At 37.7% G+C, this 23,110-nt stretch overlaps 1 protein-coding gene across 1 annotated transcript in view; it reads left to right on the top strand.

Annotated features, from left to right (window-relative positions):
- The window catches only part of RAB11A (RAB11A, member RAS oncogene family), a 29,488-nt gene that overhangs the window by 1,289 nt on the left and 5,089 nt on the right, over positions 1–23,110 (top strand). The window contains 3 exon segments of the mRNA NM_001031788.1: positions 6,098–6,293; positions 6,527–6,720; positions 12,621–12,701. Of these exon segments, the coding sequence (NP_001026958.1) occupies positions 6,098–6,293; positions 6,527–6,720; positions 12,621–12,701 (471 nt within the window).

Below are 23,110 nucleotides of genomic sequence, written 5' to 3' on the forward strand. Positions count from 1 at the left end.
AAAGAATCCAAATAGTTTGTTTTTTTTTTTAATCAACAAAGATAAAAGGTACAGTTTTCAGAGAGAAAAGTACAGTAAATGCTTTTTTTGTTCAGTGAATGCGCTCTCTCTGATGCTCTTTCTCTGCTCCTGAATTAGGAGGGCAGCCATCAGTAGTATGCTGAACAAAGATCATTACCAGGGAGGAAGAAGCCATTGCTATTAAAGCTTTACAGTGGAGGGTGGAGTTAAAAAAGAATGTTAAGCTTGGTGACTGTGTCTGACTTTGCCACTGGGTGCTGAGAATGGTTGACTAAACAAAGCGAGAAACATTGCTTTACCAGTACTTTGCGAATCTTGGCATTATAGCTGATGATATACCTTTATAAGCACTTAGTCTTCTCAAGTTTTATATAGGGTGAGTACCTTCACTATGCACTCCTACCCCCACCTCCCACATAGTGGAAAGTCATTTTTACAGATACAGAAAGGGAACATGGATTCATTTGTATGCTATTGGTTAAAGGCATCTGAGGTCTGGTGAAAATATTTAGTGAGACTCTGAAGACCGGTGTTAGTCATTAAAGGGAGATTTGTTTTTTTTAAATAAGGTACAAGAACAGCGGGCAGCTAGCTAGCTAGCTTTGAAGTAATTAATTTAGAGCAAGATAAACTATCAGAATATTTCTCCTGTTTGGTTTAGAACTTGGATGTTGGTTATAGAAGCCAGTTATTTTTTTCACTAAGTTCACTAATTATCCTTGATTGGCTTAGGGGATTTTTAACTTAGCTTTGGGTTTAGACCATCCTACAAGCAATGATTGAGAGAGCACAGCACTTTGGAATCATCCAGGCCTGGATTCAAATACTGACTCAGGTCTTAAATTTGTTTTGTGACCTTGGGAAAGTTGACTTGTTTGAGCCTCTCTTCCCTCATCTATAAAAAAGAAATAATACCTCTCAGGGCTGGTGTGAGAATTAAATGAGATAGGTTGTAAAATGTTAGCTTCTGTGAGGACTCAAATATGGTAATAATGTGAAAGAAGTTACTGTGGTTCTTGTCAGTTTTTTTTTTTTAAACTTTAAACCTATAAATATGAGAGTATTAGTAAAAAACCTAAAACCAGGTGGGATCTTCTAAAAAATAATATTGTTTCCATGGGTTATGGTTTCATTTGTTACATGTTTTGCTGTTTGATGGGGTGTTTTAAAAATTGCGCTGAGAAAAATTTCCACTTTTTTAAAGCTCTTACAGGATATGAGTCACTTTTTAACTTGTGATGATTATTTAACCCATTTCTTATTTATAAAATTATAATTTAAAGTGAAGCAACAATAATTTCATTTTAAAATGGTTTCCTTCTACATAGATTTGTTGTCTGAGATGCTGCAGCTGCATACTTGGACGAAGGCTTACCTAGCAAACTTAATAGTTGAAGGAATTGGAAGTTAGTTGGTAACTCTAACCAATTGAAAATGAAGGGATATTTGAATTGGTATAGGATGGAGTGGTCCAAATGGGAATGTAATGTGGAGCCAGCAGGATTATTCTAAATTATGTATTTGTTCTCAAATATTAATCTTTAGTTAGCTCAACAGTGAGATTTTTGGTGATGGTGGGAATTTATTTTATTTTTTAAAACTTGACTTTTTGTTTTAAAAACTTTAATTCCACAAATATTTACATACAGTGTGGTTAAGGCCCTGCAGGACACATAAGTGAAACACGAATCAAGTTCCAGTTTACAAATATTGTGGTAGACACCAATCCAGAGTCACATTTTCTGAAAATATGTAGATTAGTAGTCTACACCATTTTCTTTTCAATCTCATTGAAGGTCAGTAGTAATTAACCTCATTTGATTGTCAGTGGAACTGATCATAGGAACTTTGTTATCTTGTGTCTTGATAGTTTTTCTTTCACAACTTTTGGTTGAGCAATTTGGGTTCTGCTGAGTCTGGAAAAACTTCTCTAGATTTCAGCCTTATTGAGTGTGTTTTATTTTAAAGACTCTTGGTGAGGTTGGACTATGAATATAGTTGAAAGAGTAGAAGGATCTCCAAGTTTGTTTATAAAAACTAGTATGAAAATCATCAGTTACTCCTTCAGGTGATAACTTTTAATTCTGAGATTCTGTGATTGATTTGTGGAATTAAATTTTAGTCCAGGACATTAGTTTGTAAGATAGTGTATAAAACTAAATATGGTTGAAGAGTTGAAAGTTTTTATTAAATAATGGTCAATTGATATGTATATTCTGTTTAGCAGTCTAATATTTGATGTATAAAAAACCAAATTTAGTATGAGGTATTAGAGATGGTACTTAAGATTCAGCAGATGAAGTTAACCAAGTGGTAATGAATATTACCAGATTTAGAAATGCTATAAATGTTTTTTATATATAGGTGCTGTTATTTAATGCTTACACACACTCACTCACATATGTATATATGTATGTGTTATATATGTCATATAGATGGCTATAGTTATAAAATGTTTAAAGTGGAAGTACTATTAAGACACTAATTATGGAAAATATAGGAAAGTCATTTGAAAATTCCTTTCTTGAACTATAGGATGTAGTTATATGATTTGTCACATTTTAAAACAGCAGTTAAATATTGTAATCTTAATGAGAAACTGTTTTGATTAGAAATTGAGTTTGAGTCCATGAACTTGAGGATTTTTAAAAATTTTTTTTATTTTTTGTCTTTTTTTTTTCTAGGGCCTCTCCTGTGGCATATGGAGGTTCCCAGGCTAGGTGTCTAATCAGAGCTGTAGCTGCTGGCCTATGCCGGAGCCACAGCAACGTGGGATCTGAGCCGTGTCTGAGACCCACACCACAGCTCATGGCAATGCTGGGTCCCTAACCCACTAAGTGAGGCCAAGGATTGAACTGGCAACCTCATGGTTCCTAGTCGGATTCATTAGCCACTGAGCCACAATGGGAACTCCGAGGATTTTTTTTTTTTTAATCATAGCCAGTAAATTATCTTATGTTTTGTAGATAATTTAATCTATTCTGGTGTATATATATATATATATATATATTTTTTTTTTTGTCTTTTTGCCATTTCTTGGGGTGCTCCTGCGGCATATGGACGTTCCCAGGCTAGGGGTCTAATTGGAGCTGTATCTGCCAGCCTATGCCAGAGCCACAGCAACTCGGGATCCGAGCCACGTCTGTAACCTACACCACAGCTCACGGCAACGCCAGATCATTAATCCACTGAGCAAGGGCAGGGATTGAACCTGCAACCTCATGGTTCCTGGTCGGATCATTAACCACTGCGCCACGACGGGAACTCCTACTCTAGTATTTTTTTTTAAGGATCCTAAATATAATCCTTCTTTTGTGGTTTCTCATTTGGTAACTGAATAGAAGCAGCTTTCCTTATCTTGTCATTTCTCAGCATTATCTTGACAGCACTATTCTTAACCAATATCTTTTGTTGTCATTTAAGATATAATCCTTTAATGAGTTGCTAGTCATAATTCTGGCAACCTTGTCCAGGTCTAGTTGAGATAACTATTTTATACTGTATAAAGTATACATGCGTCTTTATTTATATTACTTATTTTTTCAGATAAGAGTGCTCGTTTTTATTTTAAAATGAATTGGTTACATCAAGGGAAAAAAATGACCTATCCTTAACAATGGCATGAAGTTTTGAGGATGGGAGTTCCTGTTGTGGCTCAGTGGATTAAGAACCTGACTAGTATTCATGAGGATGTGGATTCGATCCCTGGCCTTGCTCAGTGGCTTAAGGATCTGTGTTACTGTGAGCTGTGATGTAGGCCGGCAGCTGCAGCTCCCATTTGACCCCTAGCCTGGGGAATCTTCCACATGCCACAAGTACTAAAAAGCCCTAACCCCCCCCTCCCCCCAAAAGATTTGAGGATGGGGAGATAATGAATGTAATCATTAGTTAAAATGATCAAAAGTCAAGAAAACAAAACTTCGAGAGTATTAAAGTTTTTGTGGGATGGAGAAAGTGTTCTTTGATTTATTTATTTTATTTTCCAAAGGCATTGTCATTCTAGATATGTTGCCCTTTGGCTTTAAACTAAATGACTGGCTTCTAAATCGATATATCTGATTGATATGTCTGAGTGCCTATGGAGTAGAAACATTAAACATTTTGGTTTTCCCCATCTTTCCTATTCATTCGTCACCTAGGGCTTTTATACCTCAGTGCTGGTTTGGGGCCAGAAAAGATTCAAAGATTTCCTCAGCAAGACATCCAGCCTTTTGCACTAAGAGGCAGTAGTGAATATACTCTACTAATAGGGTAGACTTTCTTACTGAAACTGAGATTTCACCTCACATTTAGAATAGTGGACCTTGGAAACTAACATGTCAACCAACCATCCTGTAAAATTGGAAATGTGTTATTTTTATGTTACTTTCATGACCATAGCATCTTCTTCCCTGGCATCCAATTAAAGGAAAGTATTTACTATTATCTCTGTGTGCAACAGTGCCTTTGACACCTCTAATTGACTCTGTAATGAAAAATAACAGTACATTTTGCGGCGTTGAGTTACTGCGCCTGGATGATTTCTTGCTGAATCAGCTGATAGAGGAAGCCAGAAAGATAAGCATTTGATAATGTACTGTCTTCTAGACTGTCCAGAGGCCAGCATCTGTCTGCTTTCATGGCAAGGAAGGAATGCATAAGGGACTGTCTGCCCTCTGACCTGAGTGCAGTGAGCTATCAGTTACTTCCCTCCCCAATCCCATCCCCCACCAAATCCTAAATCTTTAGTAAGGCGTGGTGTGTCATTCTTGCATGTTTGATTTTCTAGTCCTGTTTCCTGAACTAATTAGCTAGTAAAAACTAAGAAGAGGCATTAGTAGTCAACAGTGGGAATAAGTATAATATTTTCTAAAATGCAGATTAAAATTTTTACAAAGGGCAAAAAATGTTACCAAGCCCTGATTCTGTAAACCTGTGAACTCATTTGTTGTTTAAATTAAGGTAGATGAGTTCCTGTTGTGGCTCAGCGGTAACGAACCTGATTAGTATCCATGAAGACTTGGGTTCAATCCCTGGCCCTGCTCAGTGGGTTAAGGATCCAGCATTGCCGTGGGCTGTGATATAGGTCAGACAAAGCTCAGATCTGGTGTTACTGTGGTTGTGGTGTAGGCTGGCAGCTGCAGTTCTGATTTGACCCCTAGCCCGAGAACTTCCAAATATGTGAGTGTGGCCCTAAAAAAAAATTCAGGTAGAAATGGTTTAAAACAAGTTAACTGCCTATATCCCCATTGTTTACTCTAGGTGAAAAAGAATCCACTATATTTAGCTAGTAAATAAACTGTCTCCTATAGTAATCATAGGAAATAAATTCATCTAATCAAATCTTTTTCTTTAGATGGTTATGTTGTAAGTGAAAGTGTATATATCCTCCTTGTTTTGGCTTGACTCAGAATTATCAGTCAGCTCACTAGGGCCCTTGTTAAACTTATGGGTGTTTGTTTTTGAAGGGATCTCTAGTTTCCTGCCAATTTGGTACGTGTAACTGTGAAAGGGTCATTGTCTTTGATCTTGGTGGCAGAGTTTATAAAATTGATGCCTCATATGTTAAGTGCGTTTCATTTTGACTAAATATGAGTCCTGAGATCACACCCAGGCTTTGATGAAACTGAGTAGAACATATTCATTCTTTCTCTGCTCACCACTGCTATTATCCATTGTTGCTTTCATGTCTGATATTTTAATATCACAAATTGTTCATTTGGCTTAAGATTGACTTTTCAAGTTTATTACTTTCTAAGGTGGTAAGGTTGGTATAGCATTAATTGTTAATTAATGCATTAGCTGGTCATCAGTGCCTAGTAGACCTATGGTTAAAATCGGCATGTGCAAGACAGGATACTATTATCTGTACTAGGCAAATGATGTGTGGAAGTCACCATGCAGGTAGAAACAGGTTAAAAGGAATAACTAGGTTTTGTCAGTTGGTAACAGGTCAAGAACATGGGCTACTCGGCTCCTCCCCAACCCTCATCTCTATTTAAAAATCAGACTCCTTAAGCAAAAAGTTTTTTGCTTTTAAAACGTGGTATTCTGTGTTTGCCGCATTCATGTGACATTAAGTTCTTTGTCTTTCCAGTTGTCCTTATTGGAGATTCTGGTGTTGGAAAGAGTAATCTCCTGTCTCGATTTACTCGAAATGAGTTTAATCTTGAAAGCAAGAGCACCATTGGCGTAGAGTTTGCAACAAGAAGCATCCAGGTTGATGGGAAAACAATAAAGGCACAGATATGGGACACAGCAGGGCAAGAGCGATACCGAGCTATAACATCAGCGTAAGTTTCATAGTTTTTAACTTATGTGAAATACGCTGCCAAAGTGAATTAGCTCACTTTTGGTATTGGAAAAAGGTACTATTTTGTTTTCTTTTTAAGAATTCCACTATTACAATTTTAAAATTTGTAAGTATGTTTAAAAAATATGTAAATCTCTATACTTAGTCTTTTCTGGCATTCCCTTCTATCTTGTGGTTGTTTGCTAGTAGTTAAATACATGTTTCTGTTTTCAGATACTATCGTGGAGCTGTAGGTGCCTTATTGGTTTATGACATTGCTAAACATCTCACATATGAAAATGTGGAACGATGGCTGAAAGAACTGAGAGATCATGCTGATAGTAACATTGTTATCATGCTTGTGGGCAATAAGAGTGATTTGCGTCATCTCAGGGCAGTTCCTACAGATGAAGCAAGAGCTTTTGCAGGTTAGTGATATGAATTCCACATTACAGTGATTCTGTATTTCTCCCCCTGTGCTATGCAATAGGATCTTGTTGTTTATCCATTCTGTATGTAATTGCATCTTGCTAGTCTCAAACTTCCAATCCACCTGCCTTTGGCAACCTCAAGTCTGTTGTATGTGTTTGTGAGCCTGTTTCTGTTTCATAAATAAGTTAACTTGTGTTATATGTTATTTTTTTGGCTGCATCCATGGCATATGGAAGTTCCTGGACCAGGGATCAAACCCATACCATGGCAGTGACCTGAGCTGCTGCAGTGACAATGCTGGCTTCTTAACCCACTATGCCACAAGGGAACTCCCTCTGTCATATTTTAGATTCTACATATAAGTAATATCATATGGTATTTGTCTTTCTTTTTCTGATTTACCTCACTTAGTATGATTAGGTCTATCCATGTAGCTGTAAATGGTGTTATTTCATTCTTTTTGGCTGAGTAATATTCCATTTTATATGTGTATGTATGTGTACATACACACACATCACATCTTTATCCATTCATTTGTCAGTGGACATTTTGTTATTTCCATGTCTTGGCTGTTGTAAATGGTGCTATTGTGAACATAGAGGTGCATGTGTCTTCACATCACAGTTTTGTTTGAATATATGCCCAGGAGTGGGATTGCTGGATCATATGTAACTCTATTTTTAGATTTTTTTTCTTTTCCCTTTTTCTTTTTATGGCTGCACCTTTGGCATATGGAAGTTCCCGGGGTAGGGGTCAATTTGGAGCTGTAGGTGCAGGCCTGTGCCATAGCCATAGCAGTGCTGGATCCAAGCTGCTTCTGTGACCTACACCATGGCTCATGGCAACACCAGGTCCTTAACCCACTGAGTGGGGCCAGGGATCGAACCCATATCCTCATGGATATCAGATTCTTAACCTGCTGAGCTGCAAGGCTCATACTGTTCTCCATGATGATTGCACTAATTTACATTTCCATCAACAGTATAGGAAAGTTTGCTTTTCTCCACTCCCTCTCCAGCATTTGTTATTTGTAAATTTTAATGATGGCCATTCTGACCAGTGTGAGGTGGTACCTCAGTGTAATTTTGATTTGCATTTCTCTAATAATTAGAGATGTTGAGCATCTTTTCATGTGCCTATTGGCTATTTGTGTGTCTTCTTTGGAGAAATGTCAATTTAGGTCTTCTGTTCATTTTTTGATTGGGTTTTTTTGTTTGTTTTCTGTTATTGAGTTATATGAGTTACAAATTTGTATATTTTGGAAATGAATCCCTTATCAGTCACATCATTTTCAAATATTTTCTCCCATTCCATAGGCTGTCTTTGTTTTTCTTTTTTTCTTTTTTGGCCTGCAGTGTATCCGGGCCAGGGATCAGATCCCAGCTGCAGTTGTGACCCAAGCTGCAGCTGTGGCCAACATGGTCTCCTTTAACCCATTGTGCTGGGTGGGGGATTGAACCTGTGTCCTGGCACTCCAAGATGCTGCTGATTCTGTTGTGCCACAGTGGAAATTCCAGGTTGTCTTTTTGTTTATGGTTTCCTTTGCTGTGCAAAAGCTCTTAAGTCTAAGTCCCATTTGTTTATTTTTGCTTTTATGTATATTGCCTTGGTAGACTGACCTAAGAAAACATTGATATGGTTTATGTCAGAGAATGTTTGGCCTATGTTCTCTTCTAGGAGTTTTATGGTATCATGTCTTATATTTAAGCCTTTAAGCCATTTTGGGTTTATTTTTTGTGTATGGTGTGAGGGTATGTTCTAATGTCTTTGATTTGCATACAGCTGTCCAGCTCTCCCAGCATCACTTGCTGAAGAGACTGTCTTTTCCCCACTGTGTATTCTTACCTCCTTTGTTGAAGATTACGTGACCATACAGTTTATTTCTGGAATCTCTGTTCTAATGATCCATATGTCTGTTTTTGTGCCAATACCATGCTGTTTTGATTACTCTAGCTTTGTAGTATTGTCTGAGGTCTGGGAGATTTATGCCTCCTGCTTTGTTCTTTTTCCTTAGGATTGCTTGGCAATTCTGGGTCTTTTATGGTTCTTTGTAAATTCTAGGATTATTTGTTCTAGTTCTATGAAAAATGTCATGAGTAATTTAAAAGGGATTGCATTAAATCTGTAAATTGCTTTGGGCACTGTGGCTGTTTTAACAGTATTAATTCTTCCAGTCCAAGAGCATGGGATATTTTTCTATAAATCCTTTCAGTTTCCTTTATTAATGTTTTATTGCTCTCAGTGTACACCTCTTTTACCTTTTTGGTCAGGTTTATTCCTAAGTATTTTATTTTATTTTATTTATGTGATTTTAAAAGATATTTTAAAAAAAACCTTTCCCTTTCTAATATTTATTTGCTAGTTTAAAGAAATGTGTGTTATCTTGTATCCTGCTTCATTGCGGAATTGTCAGTTCTAGTAGTTTTCATGTGAAGTTTTTATTTTATTTTATTTTTTTTTGTCTTTTTGCTATTTCTTGGGCCGCTCCCACGGCATATGGAGGTTCCCAGGCTAGGGGTCCAATCGGAGATGCAGCCACCAGCCTACGCCAGAGCCACAGCAACGCGGGATCCGAGCCGCGTCTGCAACCTACACCACAGCTCACGGCAATGCCGGATCCTTAACCCACTGAGCAAGGGCAGGGACCGAACCCGCAACCTCATGGTTCCTAGTCGGATTCGCTAACCACTGCGCCACGACGGGAACTCCCTCATGTGAAGTTTTTAAAGTCTTCTATATATGGTATCTTGTCATCTGCAAAGAATGACAGTTTTACCTCGTCCTTTCCAATTTGAATATCCATTTCTTTTTTCTTGTTTGATTGGCATGGCTAGGACTTCGTGTACTATGTTGAATAGACATGGTGAGAGTGGGCATCCTTGTCTTGTTCCAATCTTTCAGCTTTTCATCATTGAATACTATGTCAGCTGTGGGTTTGTAGTAAGTAGCTTTTTACTATTTTTTTTTTTTTTGCATAATCCTTCTTAGTTTATTTTTTATTACTCAATGAGCTTATTACATTTATAGTTGTACAATGATCATCACAATCGAATTTTATAGGATTTTCCATCCCACCACCCCAGCACATCCCCCAACCCACCGAACTGTCTCCTTTGGAAACCAAAAGTTTTTCAAAGTCTGTGAGTCAGTATCTGTTCTGCAAAGAAGTTCATTCAGCTTTTATTATGTTGAGATATGTTCCTTCTGTACCCACTTCGTTAAGAGTTTTTAATCATGAATGGATATTGAATTGTATCAAATGCTTTTTCTGCATCTTTTGAGATGATCGTGTGTTTTTTGTCTTTTGTTGATGTGGTGGATCACATTGATTGGTTTGTATATGTTGAACTCTCTTTATGACCCTAGGATGAAGCCAACTTGGTTGTGGTGTGTGATGTTTTTTCTGTGTTGTTGGATTTGGTTTGCCAATGTTTTGTTGAGAAATTGTGCATCTATACTCATCAAAGATACTGGTCTGTAAATTTTTATTTTGGTAGTGTCTTTGTCTGGTTTTGCTATCAGGGTGATGGTGGCTTGATAGAATGACTTTGGGAGTCTTCTCTTCAGTCTTTTGGAAGAGTTTGAGAAAAATTGGTATAAGTTCTTCTTTGTATGTTTGATAGAATTCCCCATTGAAGCCATCTGGTCTTGGACTTTTGTTTGGATGGAGGGTTTTTTTTTTTTTTTTTTTTTTTTTTAAGATTACAGATTATATTTCATTTTGAGTAACTGGCCTGCTCACATTGCCTTTTTATTCTTGATTCAGTTTCGTTGGGCTGTATGTTTCTAGAAACTTGTCTATTTCTTCTAGGTTCTCTGATTTATTGGTATATAATTGTTCATAGCATTCTCTTAGGATTTTTTATATATCTGTGGTATCAGTTGTAATTATTCCTCTTTCATTCTTATTTTGTTTGTTTGGGTTCTCTCTCTTCATGGTGAGCCTGGCCAGAAGTTTTTCAATTTTGTTTCCTTTTTCAAAGAACCAACTCTTGGTTTTACAGATTTTTATTTATTTATTTATTTATTTTTAGGGGTTAGTGATCTAACCTGTGCCACACCAGCAACCTGAGCTGTAGCAGTGACAGCACTGGAACCTTAGCCTGCTGAGCCACCAGGGAACTCCATTTTTCTTTTTCTTTCTTTCTCTTTTTTTTTTTTTTCTTTAAGGGCTGCACCCATGACATATGGAAGTTCCCAGGCTAGGGGTTGAATCAGACGTGCTGCTGCTAGCCTGTGCCACACTCACAACAGCAGGGGATCTAAGCTGCGTCTTCGACCTACACCACAGCTCTCAGTAACACCAGATCCTTAACCTACTGAGCGAGGCCAGGGATCCAGCCCACATCCTCACGGATACTAGTTGGATACTAGTTGGATTCGTTTCCGTGGCACCTCAATAGGAACTCCTTTTTTTCTGTTTTTTTAAGAATCTACATTTTATTTATATCCTCTCTGATCTTTATTATTCTTAGAGTTTTGATAACCCTCCCAATGAGGGTAATCATTTACAATAGTTTGAGAAAGATAAACATGAATGATCAGCAAGTATTGAAAGTGTTTTGAAAGTGTGTGATGAGTTTATGATTCTTTTGCGTACCATTAAGTTACCAAACTGTATTTTGCTGCCAAAAAGTGAATATAAATACTGTCTTCTTTTCTCTACATGGAAAGGATAGATGAAATCCATGTTTATTCTGTGCTTCTTGTCTTTATCCATGCTATCTATGTTTCACCAAGACTTGTTCTATGTGGGATTGAAAAGTAGTGGCGCAGGGAGTGTTAAGGACCAATAGGGCTGTAGCTGCTTAGGAGGTTTAACTTTTCTGGCTTTACAGAGGATCCACCCACCTCTTGCCTCTGTGTTGGTAGGCACAGCCTACCAGAAGGCAACGTTGTGTATTCTCAGCTAGTGAAAGTTGTGACTTTTGGTTATTGATTATGCCATGAATACAGTTTTCTGTCACATGGAGTTCCTGTTGCCTTAGTGAAAACAAACCTGACTAATGTCCATGAGGATGTGAGTTCAGTCCCTGGGCCCTGCTCAGTGGCTTAAGGATCCGGCATTGCTATGAGCCATGGTATAGGTTGCAGACATGGCTCAAATCTGGTGTGACTGTGGTGTAGGCCAGAAGCTGCAGTTCAATTTGACCCCTAGCCTGGGAACTTCCATGTGCCACAAATGTGGCTCGTAAAAGACAAAATTAAAAAAAAAATTTTTCTATCCCAGTTTTTCAGTTTCCTAGGCAAGAAGCTTTATTTCAAATAATATAGTTATAGGAGTTCCCACTGTGCAGTGGAAACGAATTTGACTAGTATCCATGAGGATGCTGTTTTGATCCCTGGACTTGCTCAGTGGGTGGGGGATCTGGCATTGCTCTGAGCTGTGGTGTAGGTTGTAGATGTGGCTCGTATCCTGCATTCCTGTGGCTGTGGCGTAGAACAGCAACTGTAGCTCTGATTTGACCTCTAGCCTGGGAACTTCCATTTGCTGCGGGTGTGGCCCTAAAAAAAAAATAAAAAAAATATAGGCACAGAATTCTAAGTGAATCACATACCCACTCACATTCATTCCATAGGTATGTGGTTTATGGGGAGAAGGACAGTAAGAGGTGGCAATAGCTGGGTTGATAAGGTTACAACATTATGACAAGTATTATTCATTGCTAGTGATAGTATTTGAATGTAACACTTGTTTTTTAAATTAAGCCAATGAAAATTTCTCACTGTAACATTTACTCTGTTAAAGTTTAAGTAGAATGGTGCTCTTATTGCTCAAGATGTTGGGGAGGTCTTGGGTTTTAAAAAGTTCTGTTACTTTCCTTTTGAAGGCTCGAGTGTATCAGATCCTTTGTATTAAAATTTGATAAGACTGAAGTTTCTGTTTTCCCCACAGAAAAGAATGGTTTGTCATTCATTGAGACATCTGCTTTAGACTCTACAAATGTAGAAGCTGCTTTTCAGACAATCTTGACAGGTAAGACTTGCATGTTAGACTATACCAGTGGGAACTGGAATTATTAGGAAGGTAATTTAAACAAGTTAATCAGAAGCTAAACTATAAACTCACACTATCTGTGAATGGCTATCATTTGAGAGCTACTATAGCAAGACCTGTTTAGAGTACAAAATCAGTTACAACCCTTGCTTGCTGAGTTTGACTTGTCCTAATTCATCTGGTTTATAGTGGGGAAAGTGGTTTGACAATAATTTGTTCACATATGTTATTACTTCAGTCCATGTATTCCTTACTTCAAGGTCATAAGCACAAAGCAATGCTTAAATGTACTTTTTTTTGGTTGTTGCTGTATTTTTTTAATTAAATGTATTTTTATAAGATAAATATTGACATACCATCTGTGGAAAGATATGGAGTGCCCTGTTGAAATTCAGTAAAGAAAAGGCGTTCTTGGTTCTGATGTATTAAAGAAGCACTTTGGGGAAAATACGTTTTTTTTTTTTTTTTTTTTTTTTTTGCCATGCCTATGGCATGTGGAAGTTCTCAGACCAGGGATCAAACCTGTGTCACAGCAGTGATCCAGTCTGCTGCAATGATAGTGCTGGATCCTTAACCCACTCTGCCATAAGAGAACTCTGGGAAAAATATATTCTTAAAAATTCAGATGAAAAAACAAAAAGTAAAATTCTTTTACTCGATATGTTGATGTATTATTGTATTTACTTAATAACATGATATTACTGTATAAGAAGCAAGGTGTCATCTGTGGAGAAAATCAGCCAGTGATTACATATTGAAAAGTTTAAGTAAGTAGTGGGGAAGGAACAAAGTTCATACTGTTTTGGAAGGTAGACGTGTAGACCAGGTGAACTCAGGGATAGGAAGACATTTTATTTGTTTTGACTTATATTTACCCTGACTTTAATAGAATGAACAATTTATCTGAAATTGTAATCTTAATCCTCTAATAAGTGCTTCAGTGAGTTGTTTTTAAGTACTTTTAAAAGGTATATTACCTTAAGAACTCACAATTTGGAGTTCCCATCATGGCGCGGTGGAAACGAATCTGAGTAGGAACCATGAAGTTGTGGGTTCGATCCCTGACCTCGTTCAATGGGTTAAGGATCTGGTGTTGCTGTGAGCTGTGGTGTAGTTTGCAGACACGGCTCCAGTCTGGCATTGCTGTGGCTCTGGCATAGGCTGGCAGCAACAGCTTGGATTAGACCCCTAGCTTGGGAACCTCCATATGCTGCAGGTGTGGCTCTAAAAAGACCAAAAATAAAATAAAATAAAACTTCACAATTTAGAGTATAATAGTTTTATGTGGTGTTCTAAAAAGTTTGTATGCAGAAATGGTTAAATAAATGAGTTTCCAATTATAGTGTAACAAGATTTTTATTCATTTTATGCGGCACTTGTATTAGAGGTGAACAAATTTTAGCTTTTAAATGTCTTATTGTAAATATGTAAGAAATAAAACTTAAGGTTTAGGAGCATGGACTTGGTACCCTGACTTGGGTTCTATTCTAGGCTTTTCCACTTAATAATTAGCTCTACAATCTTAGGCAAGTTACCTAACCTTTCTAGGCTTTAGTTTCTTCTTATGAAAAACTGAAAGATGTTTTGGAGTGTTCTGTTCTTTTCAAGAGAGGGCTTGTATTTATAAATACCTTGTGATATGATTTGATTTGACTGTTAATGTTGTGATTAAAGGTTTTTGTCTCTATAACTTAACATATATAGAAGAGCATTGTCTTTGAGACGTCTACTCGAGACACCAAAATGAGCACATGAGTTTGTACATGTAAAATATGGGCATTCCCATGAACCTGACATAATGTCCATGAGGATACAGGTTCTAACCCTGGCCTCTCTCAGTGGGTTAAGGATCTGGCATTGCTGCAAGCTGTGGTGTAGCTCACAGATGCAGCTTTGATCCAGTGTTGCTGTGGCGTAGGCCTGCAGCTGCAGCTCCAATTTGATCCCTAACCAGGGAACTTCTATATGCCACAGGCACAGCTGTTGGGGGAAGAAAAAAAAAAGCTTAGCTATCCCTGGTACATAGTGAACATTTATTATCAGCCAAATATTGCTAAGACATTAAAAAATTCATTAAAAATCAAGTAAACATTGATCATTTATATACCTATTTTATAGCATTCTGTTATCAAAAAAGTAGTAAGTAAAGAACTGGTGCTAGGGTTGGTTAAACAGTTTTAGGAACACAGCTTTCTTTTAGAATCTTTGTGTCAAGTTTCATTGCAGATTGTTTCAAGCAAGCAAGGTCTGATGAATATGCAGTATGTTTGCAGATCCTAAATTTTTCCTTTCTAAGCACTTACATGGATTTTATTGAGTCAGTTTGTTGAATACGGAATTGAGATATGGGAGTTGTAAGTTTTTGCTTATTATCACTTTGCTCCCATTCCCTGTGTAACTAAAGTCATGAACCTCGCTGGTCCTCAGATAAGTGAGTTAAATCATCTTTAAAGTCTGAGTCTTTTAGAGCTTTTGAAAAGCCTCTTGAAAAAACTTTTTAGTTAGTCCTCTTTGGGTTATTTTTTTATGTCCCATCAGATCTTCTCTGCTATAATTCTAGCCCAGTCTGATCTAAATATTTAGACCATTTATTCTGATATTAAGTGAAGATGAGGCCAGGTATTTTCTTCCATCTGCAGTTAACAGTTGTATGTATCATTTTGTAACATTGAACTTAAACCATCCATTCACACGTGAACTTTCAATAAGCAGTGATAAATATTTAAAATTGAGCTTTGTTTTTTTTTTCCTGAATGATAAAGAATACCTGGCTAAATCTCTTAAAACACCTTCTAGATTAAGCTTTTTTTACTACTTAATTAATATTACGTGAAAGCAAACAAGGCTTGAGCTTTACTTACTACCACTTTTCCTCTCTATATAGTCACTGTTTCCTCAGCTTCTTGCATAAATCGCAGTGTAGATCTGTGGGATCAGAGATCAGTGGACATCTGTGTTTTGCAAGTGTTAGGATATTTGTTCTAAACTTTTCTATATACTAATATAGAAATATTAATACATAGAAAAAAAAACAGGAAAATAGAACAGTACTTTCATTAGGCTTAATTCTACCTTAAATGTTAACAGTATTGAGGGAGCATTTACATTGTATTCTCATGTTGTGGGAAGGAAAAAAATAGCTTTTTATTTTTAAAGATACAGCATTATGTATTAGAAAATATATCTTCATTGTTAACTTCAAAATTAATTGTGTTGCTTATTTTAGAACAGACCTCAGAGTTTCAAAGTTCCCATTGCGGCACAGCAGAAACAATTCGACTAGTATCCATGAGGATGCGGGTTTGATCCCTGGCCTTGCGCAGTGGTTTGGGGACTCCACATTGCTGTGAGCTGTAGTGTAGGTCACAGATGTGGCTCAGATCTTGCGTGGCTGTGGCTGTGACTGGCAGCTGTAGCTCTGATTCAACCCCTAGCCTGGGAACTTCCATAGGCCGAAGGTGTAGCCCCAAAAGGCAAGCGGGGCGGGGGGCAGAATAGACCTTTTTTGACACCCATGAATTTGACAGTAAATAACTCCCTAAGATAATTTTGCTGATGGTATGTTTTGGAGGTAGTTCGTTGGTGCATCAGTGAACCCTATGTATTGCACAGCCTCTACATTTCAGTGCAGCTTTGTTTTTTGTTTTTTTTTTTTTTTATCCTCAAGTTCATTAAGGGATGTTAGTAATCCATACTTTCATATTATTTTTTTCTTTTAACTTTGATTTTTGACAATTGCAGACATAAAGTTTTCAATAATAGTACAGAGAACTTGCAAATACCCTAACTTGTATTTTTCAAATGTTGATATTTTACTACACTTGCTTTATTCTTTTTCTCCCTCTCTCTAAAATAAATATTTCTTTCTTTACACCATTTGAGAGTGATAGACAATGTGCCTAAAATGCCCAAATGCTTTTCAATGTGTATTTCCTAAAAATAAGGATATAGTTTTTCGTATCTATAGTACAATGATCAAAATCAGCAAGTTAGATAATAGTGCTACATCAGTGTTTAGGCACAGATCTTTTTTTACTTTTTAGGGCCAGCCCTGCCACATACGGGAGTTCCTGTGCTAGGTATCAAAACGGAGCTGCAGCTGCTGGCCTGTGCCACACACATAGCAATGCCAGAACTGAGCTGCATCTGTGACCTATGCCGCAGCTTGTAGCAATGCTGGATCTCTAACCCACTGAGCAAGGCTGGGGATTGAACCCACATCTTCATGGACACTGTGTTGGTTCTTAACCTACTGAACCACAACAGAAACTCCTAGCTACAGATCTTACTCAGATTTTGCCAACTGTTCCTATTACATCCTTATTAGCAGAAGGCAGTCTGGGATTAGCTCATGCATTTGTATTCAGTTGTCATAACTCTTTAGTCTCCTCTAACCTGGAATAGTTCCTCAGTCTGCCTTTTGTTTATTGACATTTATTGAAGGGTATATAGGTCAGCTGTTTTGTGGTCTCCCTCTATTTGGGTTTGTCTAATGTTTCCTTATGATTCAATTCTGGTTATGTACTCTTAGCAGGAGTACCACAACAGTGTTTTCAGTGCATCATAGCAGGAGGCTCATGATCTTGGTTTGTCCTTATCTGCCAGGTTTCTCCGTGTAATTACTAAGTCCAAGCCGTCTTTTTAGTATGGAAACTAAATTCTTAATTCCATGGTTGAAAGAATTTTAATTCCCTTGGCATATTGACTCTTAAAAGTCAGGCCAGAGTTCTCAAGCATTAATTTTATTAGGCTGGTGAGAATCTTTTAATTAGGCATAGTAGCTTTGGTTCTTAGCATGTGGCAACTTTTTTTTTTTAATTTAATTTTATTTTTTTTGTCTTTTTAGGGCTGCACCTGTGGCACATGGAGGTTCCCAGGCTAGGGAGCGAATTGGAGCTGTAGCCACTGGCCTTTGCCACAACCACAGCAACGCCAGATCTGAGCCACGTCTTCGACCTTCACCACAGCTCACGGCAATGCCAGATCCTTAACCCACTGAGCAAGGCCAGGGATTGAATCTGTGTCCTCAGTCAGGTTCATTAACTGCTGAGCAACAATGGGAACTCCCAGAATTCCTTTTCTTTCTAACCTTACCTGTCCTTTGGTCTTCTTTGAAAAGGGACTGCACAGGAATTGGTGTATTGTGTATATTTGGTTCTAAAGGAGAACATGTCCTTGAAAGAGGAAAATATTTGCATCGGGTTTAGCAAGTTATAGTCTTATTCCCCTCCCCCTACTTAAATAACCTTCTCTAACCAGATACCAGCTAGAAGGTATCTGCTTCTATTTTTTTTATCAAAGGTTTTTTTTAAGTGACACACCCAGCCACAAGATGTGTTAATTACTTGTGTACCCTCTTGGTGCCTATTTTAACTGAAAGAAAAAAGTCTTCTAATTTTCTAATACTTTCTCTGTTTTGTTGCCTTGGGTGGCATTTTTTATTAGTGGACATCTTTTTGGTGACTGGAGCAAATGTGTCAGTAATCCATTTCTACAAAACAGTATGCAGTATTTGCAGGCAGTTTGACAATACTGCTCAAATTTCTTTCTTTGTGGTGAGATCTCTTTAATTATTTACCTTTCTGTGTTCTCTGAGTACTCTACCTTTTCCTCTCTTCCAGTATTTGATTTTCATGTAAGAACCTGTAAGGTATTTTTTGTTTTGGTTCCCCTAACTTAATATATATATGTTTTTAATACTTTTTAAAAAAAAATTCAATGAGTTTTTGTTACATTTATAGTTGTACAAGCATTATCACAACCCAGTTTCAAAACATTTCCATCCCAAACCCCTGGCCCATCCCTCCCCTTGCACCCTGTCTCCTTTGGTAACCATAAGTTTTTCAATCTCTGCAAGTCAGTTTCTGTTCTGCAAATAAGTTCACTGTGTCCTTTTTTTAGATTCTGAATGTAAGTGATAGCATATGATGTTTGTGTCTCACTGTCCAACTTCATTTAGCATGATAATTTCTAGATCCATCCATATTGAGGCAGATGCCATTATTTCATTCCTTTTAATGGTTGAGTAATATTCCATTGTGTATATGTACCACATCTTCTTTATTCGCTCTTCTGTTGATGGACATTTATGTTGCTTTCGTGTCTTGCCCATTGTATATAGTGCGTAGTGAGCATTGGAATACATGTATCTTTTCGAGTCATGGTTTTCCTTGGATAGATGCCCAGGAGTGGGATTGCTGGATCATGTGGTAATTCTATTTTTAGTTTTTTGTGGACCCTCCATACTGTTTTCCATAGTGGTTGTGCCACCTTACATTCCCACCAACAGTGTAATAGGGTTCCCTTTTCTCCAAACCCTCTCCAGCATTTATTGTTTGTAGACTTTGATGATGGCCATTCTGGCTGGTGCAAGGGGGCACCTCATAGTGGTTTTGATTTGCATTTCTCTAGTAATTAGTGATGTTGAACATCTTTTCCTGTGTTTTTTTTTTTTTTTTTTTTTTTGCCATCTGTATATTTTGGGGAATTGTCTGTTTAAATCATTTTTTTGTTTGTTTTTTGTTTTTTTTGTCTTTTTGCCTTTTCTATGGCCACTACTGCGGCATATGGAGATTCCCAGGCTAGGGGTCTAATTGGAGCTGTAGCCACCGGCCTATGCCAGAGCCACAGCAACGCGGGATCTGAGCTGCGTCTGCAACCTGCGCCGTAGCTCACGGCAACACTGGATCCTTAACCCACTGAGCAAGGCCAGCGATCTAACCCGCGGTTTCTAGTCAGATTCATTAACCACTGCGCTACGATGGGAGCTCCCTTCTGCCTATTTTTTGATGGGGTGGTTTTTCTGTTATTGAGCTGCAGGAGGTGTTCATATATTTTGTAGATCAATCCCTGGTCAGTTGCTTCATTTGCAAATATTTTCTCCCATTCTGTGGGTTGTCTTTTTGTTTTGTTTAGAGTTTGCTTTGCTGTGCAAAAACTTTTAAGTTTAATCAGATTCCATTTGTTTGTTTTTATTTTCATTACTCTAGGAGGTGGATCTGAGAAGATATTGCTGTGGTTTATGTCAGAGAGTGTTCAGCCTGTTTTCCTCTAAGAGTTTTATAGTATCCAGTCTTACATTTAGGTCTTTAATCCATTTTGAGTTTATTTTTGTTTATGGTGTTAGGGAGTGTTCTAATTTTATTTCCATTTAGCTATCCCATTTTGCCAGCATCACTTATTGAAGGAACGGTCTTTTCTCCATTTTGTATTCTTGCCTCCTTTGTCAGAGATTAGTTGACTGTAGGTGCGAGGGTTTGTTTTTTGTTTTTTGTTTTGCTTTTTAGGGCTGCACCTGAAGCATATGGAAGTTCCCAGGCTAGGGGTTGAATCAGAGCTACAGCTGCTGGCCACAGCCACTGCCATAGCCACGTGGGATCTGAGCAATGTCTGCGATCTGCACCACCAGAGTTCATGGCAATGCCAGATCCCTGACCCACTGAGTGAAGCCAGGGATAGAACCCACATCCTTATGGATGCTAGTCGGATTCATTTCTGCTGCACCACAACAGGAACTTCTGGTGTGTGGATTTAATTCTGGGCTTTCTATCCTGTTCCACTGATCTATATTTCTGTTTTCGTGCCAGTACCATACGGTTTTGATGACAAACTTTGTAATATAGTCTGAAATCAGGGAGCCTGATTCCTCCATTTTTCTTTCTCAGTATTGCTTTGGCTCTTCTGGGTCTTTTGTACTTCCAAACAAACATTAAAAGAGTTTGTTCTAGTTACATGAACAATGCCATTGGTAATTTGATAGGGATTCCACTGAATCTGTAGGTTGCCTGGGCCATATAGTCATTTTGACAGTATTGATTCTTCCAATCCAAGAGCATGGTATATCGTTTCATCTGTGTCATTTTTGACTTCTTTCATCAGCATTTTATATAGTTTTCAGAGTACAGGTCTTTTGTCTCTTTAGGTAGGTTTATTCCTAGGTATTTTACTTTTTTTAATGTGACGGTAAATGGAATGGTTTCACTGATTTCTTTCTGATCTTTCATTGTTAGTAGAAAGAGATGCAGTCTATTTCTGTGTAGTAATTTTGTATCCTGAAGCTTAGCCAGATTCATTGATGAGCTCTAATGGTTTTCTGGTAGTCTTTAGGATTCTCTAGGTGTAGTATAATGTCATCTGCAAATAGTGATAGTTTTTCTTCTTCCTTTCCAATTTGGATTCCTTTTAATTCTTTTACTTCTCTAATTGCCTTGGCTAGGACTTCCAAAACTATGGTGGAAGCAGTGGCGAGAGCAGATCTACTTATCTTGTTCCTGATCTTAGTGGGAATTCTTTCAGCTTTTCACCATTGAGAATGATGTTAGCTGTGGGTTTGTCATATACGGCCTTTATTATGTTGAGATAGGGTTCCTCTGTGTCCACTTTCTGGAGGGTTTTTACCAGAAATGGGTGTTGTCAGAAGCTTTTTCTGTATCTTTTGAGAGGATCACATGGTTTTTCTTCTTTTGTTTATTAATGTGGTGTATCACACTGACCAGTTTGCAGATGCTGAAAAATCCTTGCATCCCTGGGACAAATCCCACTTGATCATAATGTACAGTCCTTTTAATGTATTGTTGGATTCCATTTGCTAGTATTTTGTTGAAGATTTTTGCATCTATGTTCATCAGTGACATTGGCCTGTAGTTTTCTTTTTTTGTGGTATCTTTGTCTGGTTTTGGTATCAGGGTGATGGTGGCCTCAGAATGAGTTTGGGTGTGTTCCTTTCTCTCCAATTTTTAGGAATAGTTTCAGAAGGAGAGGTGTTAACTCTTTTCTGTAAATTTTGATAGAATTTGCCTGTGAAGTCATCTGGTCGTATGCTTTTGTTTGTTGAAAGTTTTTAATCCGAGTTTCAATTTCAGTACTTGTGATTGGTTTGTTCATCTTTTCTATTTCATCTTGGTTTAGTCTTGGAAGATTGTACATCTGTCCATTTCTTCTGGGTTGTCCACTTTATTGGCATATAGTTGCTTATAGTAGTCTTTTACAATCCTTTGTAACTTTTCCTTTTTCATTTCTAATTTTATTGATTTGAGTCCTCTTTTTTTCTTCATGAGTCTGGCTAAGGGTTTATCAATTTTGTTGATCTTTTCAAAGAACCAGCTTTTAGTTTCATTGATCTTTTTTATGGTTTTCTTCTTTTCTATGTCATTTATTTCTGCTCTGATCTTTACAGTTTCTTTCCTTCTGCTAACTTTGGGTTTTGTCTGTTCTTCTTTGTGTAGTTGCTTTAGGTATAAAGTTAGATTGTGTATTTGAGCTTTTTCTTGTTTCCTGAGGTAGGCTTGTATTGCTGTAAACTTCTATCTCAGAACTGCTTTTGCTGCATCCCATAGGTTTTGGAATATCGTATCTTTGTTGTCATTTGCTTCTAGGTATTTTTTAAATTTCCTCCTTGATTTCTTCAGTGATCCATTGACTGTTGAGTAGCATGTTGTTTAGTTTCCATGTGTTTTCGGGGTTTTTTTGCAGTTTTTTTTTTTTTCTTGATTCCTGTTTGTATAGCATTGTGGTGGGAAGAAATGCTTGGTATGATGTCAATTTTCTTAAATTTACCAAAGCTTGGTTTGTTGCCCAGAATGTGATCTATCCTAGAGGATGTTCTCTGTGCACTTGAGAAGAATATGTATTCTGCTGCTTTTGGATGGAATGTTCTATCAGTATCTATTAAATATTTGTTAAGTCCATCTGGTTTGATGCATCATTTGAGACCTGTGTTTTCTTGCTGATTTTCTGTCTGGATGATCTGTCCATTGCTGTAAGTGGTGTGTTAAAGTCCCCCACTATTATTGTGTTATTGTCAATTTCTTCTTTTGAGGTTATTAGCAGTTGCCTTATATTGAGATGATCCTATGTTGGACGCATATATACAATTGTTATATCTTCTTCTTGGATTGAGCCTTTGATGGTTATGTAATGTCCTTCTTTCTCTCTTATAATATTCTTGATTTTAAGGTCTGTTTTGTCCAACTTTCTTTGGATTACTGTTTGCATGGCATATCTTCTTGCATCCTCTCACTTTCAATTTGTATGTGTCCCTAGAACTGAAGTGGGTCTCTTGAAGACAGTATATGTATGGGTCTTGTATCCAGTCAGCCAGTCTGTGTCTTTTGGTTGGGGCATTTAGTCCATTTATTTATTTATTTATGCCATTTCTTGGGCCACTCCTGCGGCACATGGAGGTTCCCAGGCTAGGGGTCTAATCAGAGCTGTAGCCGCCGGCCTATGCCAGAGCCACAGCAACACAGGATCTGAGCCGTGTCTGCGACCTACACCACAGCTCACGGCAACACGGATCGTTAACCCACTGAGCAAGGGCAGGGATGAACCCGCAACCTCATGGTTCCTAGTCGGATTCGTTAACTATTGTGCCACGACGGGAACTCCAG

The sequence above is a fragment of the Sus scrofa genome, chromosome 1, assembly GCF_000003025.6.
Source record: "Sus scrofa isolate TJ Tabasco breed Duroc chromosome 1, Sscrofa11.1, whole genome shotgun sequence".
Classification (NCBI taxonomy): domain Eukaryota; kingdom Metazoa; phylum Chordata; class Mammalia; order Artiodactyla; family Suidae; genus Sus; species Sus scrofa.